Here is a 12871-nt window from a genome sequence, read left to right as displayed (position 1 = left end):
AACTTTAAGCGTTAAATCAATTGTATTATGTATTTAATAGCAGATGAGGTTACGAAATAAACTTGCATTTATGAAGCTTTTACCATTTGAATATAGTTTTCAACTTTAACGATTCAGCAGAGAATACAATTACAGAGCATGAGAAGTGGTGAAAATTAAAACTAAATGTAAATGTATAAATGAAATTTCTGATCTTTTACACGATCGGTAATTCAGAATGTGATATCTCAACGACGAAGTCCCATAAAATAATACATCTATTTATTTATTTATAAATATAATTGTTATTCGGATTTTATTCTTTTATTCTTATAAGATCATGTCCCGTATAACTATGCATAAATAATTTATTTTATATTTCATCTTTGTTGAAAAATAATTATAAACTTGTATTATTCATGATAAAGTAGGAAACTATTTTAAATACTAAGTCGGTTATTATATTCATAATAAACATCATTGCAATATTATGACAAAAAGAAAAAAATAATGAACCTTGTATAATAGGATAAATCGCTTACCGCTTTTCGTTTGTCATCTGCACTAAGGGTACTGTGACTTCTGTGTCTAATAAGATCCATAACTTTACTAACAGGATTTCTGCTACTTTCTGAACCTGCTCGAGGACGTCCCATAGGTTCTTTACCTTCCTTATGATCCTTGCCATCTCTATGATGATCCCTATCTGTACGTATATCTGTCGTTGAACTTCCGTGTGAGCCTCTGTGCAAAGAATGCTGCAAGATATCCAATGGTATTACATTAATATAATATAATTTTTTATTGATTTTTTGATACAAATAACTCGAAATCGTCTCAATTGGCTATTATAATTAATTATTTTCTTATATATATATATTATCATTTTACATATATAAATCATTTTACTTCTTTTATCATTTCATCATTATCTGTCATACAAATTTTACGTCATTATGAAATCTTTTAACAACTGTTATGTCTATCATATTCCCTATATATGTATATATATATATATATTGTATTATAAATTTAAATATTTTATATATATATATCATTTCATAATATGAGAAATTATACATTCTATTCTTTCCTACTAATCAACTCATTCTTCTTTACGAAAATTATTATTATACCTGCATAGCGCTTTTCATATTCGCTATAATACTGGGCTTTCGTTTGCTAGCATCAGATTTACTCCTTGGTCTAAACGCATCAAAGAGTGCTGGTTTTTTGGTAGGGCTGGCTGTGTCATCAACAGTTCCACCGCTTCTTCTGCGTTCTGCGCTATTACTACGGCTATTACTACGACTGGTGGAGCCAGATCGCGTGCCAGAAACTTTCTTGCCTTTACTTGATGAACTTGAAGGCTCCACTTGCTGCGGGAGAGGAGTCGATTTTCCAGAACCAGGAGCACTGCCCGAGGTGGGTTTCCTGATAGTTCTAGAATGCGAACCCCAGGTCCCTGTCGTAACGATTGAAAACATTATATATATGTAAATAACATTAGAAATAAAAAAAAAATTTAACCATGTTATTCAATTAAATGATAATATAATCATTTTACCTGCTCGCGGCCTGTGACCTTGATCGTGAGACGCTTGACCCGAAGTATCTGCATCTTCGGTTACGATCGTTGGTAATGGTTGCGATCCAAGTTCCTGTAAAAATCATTATAATAATTATTATATATATAAAATATATTTATATGTAAATATAAAAAATATATAAAAAATATAAAAAATAATTATATAATTGTATAAAAATATATAAAACATATAAAAAATAATTATTTTAAATTACATTTTATGCAATATTGGAATTTCAATTTATATAAATTTTTAATTGTCATTATACAAAATTTATTATACTATTAATTTATATTATTCTTATTTCAATTATCAGAATTTGTTATTATTTTGATTTCGATTTATTTATAATTTATTATTTATAATTTATCATTCTAAATTATAACACATGACACGATATTATGAATAATATTTTTCCGGAAAAAAATCTTATCGGTTACTGAAGAAAAATTATTCATTCACTATTGATTTCGATACTTTGAAAAATTAATAGACAAAAAGTTGTAATAAACTTCTAACGAAACTAAAACTTTACAATAGGATAATAAGATTAGATATGATTATTTAATCAACAAAGCTTAGATGATACAACGTTTTATATTTAGCTCAAAAGCGATTATCATTGATCGTTTTTTTTTTTTTGCAAAATGTCTTAGAAAAAGGGATTTTGACATGTTCATATGTTTTCTCGATCATAACAAATATCATTCGAGTTATCGTTGTTGAAAAAAATGAATGTTTATCACGAATAACCGTGAATTCGTTAATTTCGCATCATTAATCTTGATATTTATCATATTACACTTGACAATACATTATAAAATTTATATTAATAAAATTACAAGGAATAATCAACAAAACAGAACACGTACCGAGATAGCAAATTGATTATGAATCTATAAAAAGATAAACATAACCTAAAAGTTATTGTATCCAAATCTGATACAACCAGCTGGTTCTTCTAATTTTCCGGCTATTTTACTGCCATGAAAAAGTACGTAAAAGTAAACAATCTTAGGATACTCCAATAAATTAAAAATTTCAATTTGTTTTTATAATAGAAATTCTAGAGATTTGTATATTTTTCTCTTACGTACGTCTACAACATTTTTAGCATTTAACGCCATTGAAATTCATTGAAAAATTAGAGTAAAATTTTAATCATTTAATTCTCGGAATATGAGTCGCGGAATGACAGAAGAGATTCGTGCCAAGTAAATCCAAACTTATCTAATTTTTGAATGGCGAAGATTATATATAATATTACCATCCGATGTATTATTTATAATTCTTATATTAAATTTTATTTGATTTCAAACGCAAGAAAAGATAAAATGTCATAATTAGTAGAATTGAAAATTTATTTATCGAAACTTGAATTCGTTCGTGAATAATCTACCAATCCAAATGATGCTTATATAGTATTAGTAGCGAACGAAATTCTTAGGATTTCAAATAATCTATTAAGCCAGAGAAATATTATTTTTCGTTTTTTACACAGCATTGCACAAATTCTTGGAATACTTCCAATTATATTGAACAATCAGTTGGAATACTTCCAATGAACAATCAAGATCTACTATATACGTATATATAAATGATCTAATGTTTTATACACGTAAGATCGTTTCTTATGGAAAATAATATAATCCTTGTTTTAATCATTATTGAAAATCTACGATTAATTATATTAGTTAAATATAAACTGAAAAAAAAAATGTAAATTTTATACAAAAGATTTAAAGATTCATATATGAACTAATTAAATACTTTCATTTATCAGAAATCATTATTTTTAAGTAAAACAAAAAATACATTACGTATATATCATTTATATTTTTCAATAAAAAATGAAATACATAATGCAGAAATATCGTTATCTATGATCATTATTACCATACGATAATCTAGTATTTACATATATCTTATATTTTCATTTATTATGATTATTAACCAGTCACGTAAGAAATATTAGCTACTTAATATAAAAACAGAATAAAAAAAAAAAACACGCTATTTTTTATATTTTATATCGTCTAAAAAAATTAAAATAATTTCCATTAATAATAAAATTATAAAATAAATAAAACTATATCTTTTCTAAAAAAAAAAAAAAAATAAGTACATACACACGCGATTAATCATATTCTCTATATTATTATTATTCTCTATATTAATACTCTTCAAATTAATAATCTCTTTTCATACCCTTCTGGCATGATTTGGCATCAAATCATTGAGCAAACTCTCAGCAGTCTCTTGAAGATTTCGCAAAACAAAAACTTTGAAAATCATTTCATGTTAAGATGGCAAACATGCACAAATATTTATTTTACTTCACCATATTACAAACGTTTGTCGTCCAACTTGCGCGACATAACCTCTTCTCTCCTTGACTGAATTATATTTTTCTTTTTAATTTATCGGCCCGTATTAAATCGTACGATGCCAAGACGTTTCGTAGAAACACACGGCCACGAAGAAACCGTATAAATTCGATCGATCGTTACCATTCGTACAATTGTATTCACTCTCGACATAAATTCTAATCCTATCCTCGATCGATCTGAGACACCATCCGTGTTAAGAGATTTTACACGTATCCCCCAATTCTTTTTATTTTCGCACATTTAAGTGATTTTCTTACTCGTTTCTTTTTGCGAATTGAATATTTGTAAGCACATGTTAATATCTATTAATTAATTATTAAATAAAATTGTTTTAATATCGTCATTTATGATTTTATATCGCTCAATAATATGCTATTGATAACCTCAAAAGATTTAAAAGTATCATAATTTTTTTCAACTGTAATAATACTTTTCTTTAAAGTCTATGACATCCATATATCTATAATGATTATTATTATTGGCATGTGTCATAAGCAAGAAGATAGTTAAATATTTCATTTGTATACAAGGTAACAAATTAAGAGATACGATAGTGTCTGAATAAATAATGTGTGTAACTGTATATACAAATAGTACTTCCGTATCGTGTACGCTATACAGAGTGTCCAATTCGAATCTTTATGCAATTATCTTCCGAATATATATATTTTCAATATTTCAAATTTTTTAAATCTATAAAAATAATTGTAAAAGTTATATAAATCGAATATCAAATTATATATAATTATATCACCAAGATATAATTTTCTTTATATATACAAAATGATGATAAATATAACATAACATTAGAAAGTTACATAATTATTTAACAATATTTAATATATTTTTTGGAAAAATAAAACTCTTGATGATAAATACAAAATTTTCAAATATAATTATAGATGATTATTATCTTGAAACGATGAAGTGTGATTCTGACATCATAGTATAAAAAAAAAATAAAGAGATTTAATGACCATAACAAAAGCATGCTTAAAAAATTATCTCGCGCTCTTTGAGATAAAAATTTGTAAAGAAAAATATAGAACTCGATCGAGACAAGGTGAAAAAGGAAGATAAAAGATTCATCAGAGATAAAAATAAAATACTTATGGCGCCAGAATGAAATAAAAAAAAAAAAAACAAAATCAATGAAAACATAAAATTCCAACAGGATAAAAGGAACTACAGTAAAATTAAACAAAACAAAATACATATGTTGTATGACACAGGAATACGAAATGATAGTTCAATTTTCTATCACATAACCTTTCGTGTAATTTATACATCCGTTATTAGTTTCATCGAACGAACAAGTGTACATTCATGTAAATCGTGATTCGTTTCATTCGCTATGCCGAGCTCGACTGCCGTTTTGAATTAACGTTGCCTAGATCTAACGTCTAGATAGAAGACCATGTGAATCACATGATACAATAACGATTGTTATGAAATCAGAAGTAAATCAAAATTGATGCTAGAAATAATGAGAAAATCGATCAATATTTTGTAATATTTTAAAAAACTTTTGAATTTTAAAGAAAAAATAGATTTATATTTAGATATACATACGTTAGATATACATATGTTTTGTGTATTTATTAAAAATGGAAATCAGAATGATTCGAAATTCAAAAAGAAAATATTGAAAGAAAGCCATTTTGATAACTTTATTATTGATATGAAATAATACAACAACTATGAAGAGCATTTCAAAAGAACCAAAATTGTTTTCAAGGATGAGTAAAACATTGGCATTGGTGCATAGCTTTCCAAGTATATACTTCAAAGGTGGCTACATTCAAGAATGAGGTACTTACATAGTAATTTTATCGCAAAGAGTTGGCGAACTTTATTGTTAAACCACGTGCACATTGCTGAATCGTTCGATACCGGGAACAAGGACGTACTTACAGCTTCCAGAAGGACGGATACAAGATGCCAACGAAAATAAACAACAAAGGATGCGAGTTGGAACTCTTTGGAAAAATAAAGAATGACTTGGCTAGTTTGAAAATTTATGTCAGAACTGTATCAGATTGTAAGTAAAATTAATTGCACCATAAAATACAACATATATAACATACATTTTTACATACATTTATTACTGAGTTATTTGAAATTTAAATGATAAAATAAATTATAAGTTGAAATAATAAAAATAAAGAATGATAAATAGTAAAACTGAATAAAATAATTTATTTCAGTTTGTTATAATATATAAAGATACTTACATTTTTTATTTTTTATTTTACATAAAAAAATTCAAATGTAATTTTCTTAATCTTGATGCAATTTGCTAGTTAATTATTTGAACAATTATAGAAACAGATAAGATTAATAAATATCTTAATTAACACAAGAGATCTTTGTTAATATAATTTGTAAATATGTAATTTCTTGTAAGAAAAAAAACTGTTAATTTTAAGAAATATTTAAAAGCAAATAAAAAAAATATTTCTTAAATATTTTAAGAAATATAAAACTTAACTTTAAAAATATTGCTATTAATTAGTGAAAAGAAATAATATTCAGAAATAGAATGACTCAAATGTTAATTCTTTTTAATCACATTTTTTTTAAATGAACGAATGAATGAATATATTACATTTTATATGAATTATTCTAATGAATTAACATTAAAAAAAAAATATTTATTTTTGAATGACAAACATTCGTTAATTATAATGAATTATATTTTTAGAATTATTTTATTCAATTACTTAACATATAATTATATTAAATATTGAATTAAATAAATTAAGTAAATTATATATTATATATATAATTTTATAAAATATTTAATAATTGTATTTTACAATTGAAAAAAAATTAATTAATTTTCTATAAGTTTCAGATTTCGATTATACTTATTATATTTTAATTTCTTTATATATATAATCTTTTTTTAATAAACCAAAAAAATTTATATTTAAAATTAAATTAAAATCAGCATTGAAGTCAGAACCAATCAATGAAGTGTTAATATGCAATTATTGCACAATTACTTCCGATCAATATCAAGTGAATTTCTAAGCAAAAAGAACGGATGTATCTCTAACAAATTATTCAAACAAATCATCAGATGACTATTCGTTACCATCATTTGCATATTCTAATTATATGAATCATAAATCATTATCAAATTAGAAATATCTCTTACTTAATAATAAATATTTCAAGCAATTAACATTTCATTATTTATATTTATCTAACCTCAAATTAAAATCATATGAAATAAATTATTTATTAATAAAACAGATTTTTATGAAAATCATATTTTTTAATTTATTTTATTTTATATTTTAATTTTGAAGATTAGAAAAATTGTTTCGAATACCTTATAATATCCATCAGTTCCATGGAACTCCGGACATCGATCTAGATACGGCACTAGAGAATATTTCCGAATTCGTCCCAATGACACTGTCATATTTTCATAAGTTAAAGAGAAAATAATGCACTACCAAAGTTTTCAAATATTCATGACGCAAATATCGTGATCCTATCGAGATTTCATCGTAAACTGACAGTGTTCGTGGGTGGTAGAGACCACAGAGATTCACTATCATTTGTTTCATATCTTTTCATTTTGTCGAGAAATCATATCGATAAATAATTTTCCCTGGAGAATTGTTGTAATACTCTCTTATCACAAATAAGATAATACTTCAAATATTCTATACATCAGTTTAAAATTTGAAAAACATGTAACCTAATCGTAAGTATTTAATATATATTCTTGTCTAATTGATAAACTCAATTGTTAATCTATTATCGTATCATTCACGATTATATAGAATGAATTACATACCCATATATTTCTTTTCTTTATATTTTATTATCTTGTTACGTTGAATACCAATATTTTGTAACTATAGGCAAAAAAACAATTATTGCCATCACATAATATCAAGAAGGTTAAAAAAATTATTATAATATAATTAACAATAATTAATGATTTATACTCACTGATTATAATGATTTCTTTACCTTTTAGAACATAGTAATAACAACTAATCACTTTGAATTCATGATTATTTTATGGTTGTCTAATTTGATAAATAAAAACAAAATATAGTATAATTTTTACATTTAGTTATTAATTATTTAATTTAATAATTTCGTGATAAAAATGAAATTGAATTAATCAATTACTTTTTTTAACTCATATTCTTTTTTATATCCTTTGATATTATAAAATGATTAAACATGAAAAAACATTTCATATGATAAGATATAAATATTATTATTGTTTTCACGATTTACTTGAAAATGTCTATAAAATATATGAACTATATGTCATCAATGCAACGAAGAGTCAAAACAAAAGAATAAATTACTTTATTTATAGCGTTAACAAATTATACGATATTGGGATAGACGGTTTAAAATGTTCAATTAGTTTTCATTTCAAATAATTTCATAAAGATGGCAGCTAAGATAGAATATATCGCATCGCCATCTATCAACGAGTAGTGCAAATAATAGTATTATATCGAAGAGTGAACATTTGATGATAAAAATGTATACCAACTTCCATCTCAAAGAAAAAATTAAAAATGTTAAACGACCCTCATTATCGAAAATGTCAATACAATAATTATTTAAACAAATACAGTATAAGAATGTTACGACTAAAATAGACTAAATATATAGAGTATGCAATTACTCAGTTCGAATGCCTATAGCGAATACGAAGCACGTGTAAAATTCTTTGTACTCTAAAACGGGCTTATGAGTCGTCAGACAGCCATATTACGCAACAAAGAGTAAAATATCGCAAACAAATAAAACGCGTTTACTTCACTTAATTTTACTAATAGATTTTAACAAAACTTCATATAATACAAAATCATATGATTAAAAATATAGTTATGTATTTATATTACATTTTTGTTCAATATTCAATTAACATTATTGATCGATTTACTTTAAAACATATTAATATTCGTTATGAATTTTCTTTCGTACTTCTTTATTTACTGACCTAATCTCTGCGCGTTACTAATTCAATGAACAATCCACGCACGGAAAGCATTCGTAAAGATCTTACGTGTCGAAGCATCCGTCATAACAGCCCTCAACGCATTGTAATTCGTCTTTCAACCGAATCGATAGAGCTTAAAAGAAGCCTTGTACCTAACCTCCCTCGCCTATGAAACATTAAAGTCACATATTGGGATCTAGGCCGAACGATCACTAATTCAGGAATGCAAATCATTATGTCTCTAAAATTTCATGTTATTGATTTCAATTGAAATTTTTAATAAAACTCGTTGAAGATTACAGTGTCACCTAAGAATTAATATAACGATAATTCATTATTATTATCATACTATTGAAAGTGAAATACTATTTTCTACTCTTTTTAATTTTATCTACTGTTTTTCACTGCAAAATATACTTTTTATCTAATCTTTAACTGAATATCTAATATTTTAATGTTGCATTATAGCTTTTGCAATATATGTATATATGTCAATCTCAACTTGACGTAAATTTTATTTATATGTCTGACGTAACAAATTTTATTATATGTTTTATTTTTATAAAAATCATATAAATCGATATATATAATCTTGACTTATTCATTGCTTTTGAAGAAATATATTTATAAGATTATCTATAATTAAAATAAAAAGTTTGGAAATTTCTACATTTATTAATACTATTTTTAATAATAAAATATTTGCTAATTATTTTAAATTATATGAATATATAGAATATCATTTTAAGAATAAGAAAGAGTTTATTAAAAAATTTCATATCTAGATTTACTTTGCAAAACTTCGCAATCAAAGCAAATGTTTTCAAAAAAAAAAAGGAAGTTTCTTGCGATATTTCGCTTTATATCCATGCTTTATAACGATTGTTCGATATTTATAAAAATTGATTCACAAGCTCTGTATTACATAGATTTTAAAGAAATATGATTTCATTATTCAAAATGAATTTTTAAATTCGTTTCAATACCAAACAATTAATAATTAACAATTAAAAAAAAAAAAAAAGAAAAAAAAAGAAAACAAAAATCGTACATCACTTAAAGTGTATTTAAAGTAAATGTACTTTAAAAAATGTACTTTAAAAAAAAATTACTCGATGAGATCACACGTAAAGAAAAAGAAGAACCAATCAATGATGGCATGCCAGTGATTGGTTGTTCGTGATGATTATAGTTAACGACCACACCTTGCTGATTGTAAACGATACTTTAAATGGTCACTCGGTTATCAACGAACGTCCATTTTTACACATTTAATTTATCCTTTAAAGATAACAATGTAAATAAAATAATGTATTTTTTATGAAACTATCTACGCTTTTTTTTCATTCTTCCACCGGAAACGAATACTATTATTGTTATCGATCGTTTCCTGTCCAAACACAGGAAATTTAGTTGAAAATCGAGACTCGTAAGTGTATAATAATTTTTATATTGTTTACTCTTTCCATAATAACTATTTCGTATTAAATAAAAAATTTTTCAAATTTGATAATTTAAATTCGAAATTTATTTTTACACTTTATGTGATGCGTTAAATTACTTTTTACCTGGTCGTATTGTCTACTTATATCTGTACACGTCTAGCGGGATGTTTTATGAAGATTGTAAAATAAAAGAAAATATAAAGCGAACAATCGTGTCGCAATCTGAAACTCTATCTTCCATTTCCGTCATCTCTCGCGATATTCTCGCGCGACCGTTCACTTTCGCAACGTTCAAGAGGCAAACGTTGTAAACAAATTTGCTAGATAGACTACTTCTCCGTAGCAATTAGTCAATTATTGTAATTAAACGTAACGTTCCTTTTACTCGTACGAAAGGAGAATTCACTTTGCGAATTCTATCGTTAGGTAAGTTAGATTAAGTTTTAATGGCAAGAAAATTTTATATCTTTTCTCAAAAATACTTTGTAGATCACAATAGAAAATATATACAGAGTGTCTCAAAAATGTGAAAACATTAATATTGAAGATTCCTGAAATAATTTAAAATTTTTTATTAACGACTTTTTTTTTTAAATTAACAATAAAACACGTTGTTCAATCACGGAACATGAAGTAAAAAAATTACAATTATTATATACTTTATTCATTGTTCGTGATATAATTCGATATAATTTTTTATCGATAAAAAAATATATTCATTACATTCAATGTCATTTCTTTGAAATATGTTTCTTGTTCACGCTTGGTCGTCACACATAGCCAACGCTACGTTGCGACTCGACCAAGTTACGCTACGATTACGCTACGATTACGCTACAACGATATTGAATATTATAATTTATTCATTTTTTGTGATATAATTCGATGTAATTTTTTATTTTCATTCAATTTTCTTCGAGATACGTTACTTGGATTTGTTCGCGCTCGGTCACCGCACATAGCTATTGCTACCGTCGCGGTTCAACTAGCTTACACGCTCCGTGATTGGCCAGCGTTTTTCGTTAATAACACGTTAACAAAACCTCAACGAAAATTCTCGCAAAGGAAAATATTCTTCAAAATTATCCAAAGAATTTCCCAATTAACGTTTTCATATGAAATGATCTCATATTTTTGGGACATCCTGTATATATTTTGTATCCCCACCGTCATTTTTTCTTGTCAAAATTGAATAATAAATAAAATATATAGATTGAATAATTGAATAATAAATAAAGTAAATAAAATACAAATAAAATATATAATAAATAAAATATAAATAACAGAAATCACGCTTATAAATAAAGTAAATAAAATACAAATAAAATATAAATAAAAGAAATCACGCTTACCTTCCTCTTCCTCTCCTGTACAAAGTCCACCCTGCGAACCCAGACCTCCTCTGTCGAGTCGTAATCAAGGGTGCTGGAGCTGCTCGCCTGACTCTTCATTTCTATCAAACTACTGTCGAAGAACCTTTTGTCGAAATGCGGACTAGGGAGGGGGCTTGTCCTGGAGAAGGTCATGCTGTTCGAGTACGTCGGCGGATCGGTCGCGGGGAAAGTCATTCCCGGCCCGGTCGTGTGCCTCCTCCTCAACGGAGGCTTCGTGGTCGACGTTGGCGAGGTCACCGTCGACGTCGTGAACCTGGACGACGCGGTCGTACCGGTGCTGGTGCTCGTGCTGCTGGTGCTGGTGGTGGTCGTGGTGGTGTTTGTAACGATCGTGGTCGTCGTTGTCGTCGTCGTCGAGATCGTCGTCGTCGACGTCGTCGTCAGCGTAGCCGTCGACGACGTGGTCGTCGACGTTGTCAACGATGCCATCGACGTTGTCGACGACTTCGTCGTCATGGAAATAACCGTGGAGGTAGCGGTTTGACTCTTCGGCTCCGAGATGCTCGAGGTAGCAGGATTCGATTTCTGATCGATCCTTTCGGAACTCGATTTCTCGGAGGAAGACGGACTAGAGGCTTTCGAGGAGACGCTCTCGTTCCTCTCCTCGGATTCTTCGGTCTTCGTGGCGTCATCCTTGTTGCTTTTCACCGTATCCTCGGCGCTCGACGCGTCCACGTTTTTCGCTGAAACACGAGGCAAAGAGCGAGGGAATCAGAGGAGGACCGTTGGCGACCGTTGGCGACCGTTGACGCGCAATTCGAGACAAAGAGGCCGTTATTCTTCGCCGCCTTCTATTCGGTCACGCTCACCCTCTTCAAGGTTCTCGGTTATGCTAAATACTTAGATTTCGCGCGATCGTTCGAAATCTGGCTACGCTCGTGCGCCAGATTTTATGTGACTCGTGTGTGTGTGTGTGTGTGTGTGTGTGTGTGTGTGTGTGTGTGTGTGTGTGTGTGTGTACTTATGAAAAAGAAAATACGAATAATGCATCATTTTGAGAGTTGCTTTGATAGGTTTTCAATTGTAAAACAATTGGAAGAAAAATTCGTAAGTACAGTGTGTTCTTTTGTTTTTTTTTTTTAAA

At 27.7% G+C, this 12871-nt stretch overlaps 1 protein-coding gene across 3 annotated transcripts in view; it reads right to left on the bottom strand.

The window, feature by feature from the left end:
* The window catches only part of LOC122718897 (dentin sialophosphoprotein-like), a 99868-nt gene that overhangs the window by 65678 nt on the left and 21319 nt on the right, over nt 1-12871 (bottom strand). For all 3 annotated transcript variants that reach the window (XM_043944296.1, XM_043944295.1, XM_043944294.1), the window contains exons 3-6: nt 11746-12470; nt 1547-1640; nt 1116-1444; nt 522-737 (exon numbers count right to left, since the gene is read on the bottom strand). In XM_043944296.1, the coding sequence (XP_043800231.1) occupies nt 522-737; nt 1116-1444; nt 1547-1640; nt 11746-12470 (1364 nt within the window). The remainder of the gene's footprint in view (nt 1-521; nt 738-1115; nt 1445-1546; nt 1641-11745; nt 12471-12871) is intronic.

This window comes from Apis laboriosa, unplaced genomic scaffold (assembly GCF_014066325.1).
Source record: "Apis laboriosa isolate Shangri-la unplaced genomic scaffold, ASM1406632v1 scaffold68_cov148, whole genome shotgun sequence".
NCBI lineage: Eukaryota > Metazoa > Arthropoda > Insecta > Hymenoptera > Apidae > Apis > Apis laboriosa.
Note: the sequence above shows the minus strand (reverse complement) of the source record. Positions and strands in the feature narration are given on the sequence as shown.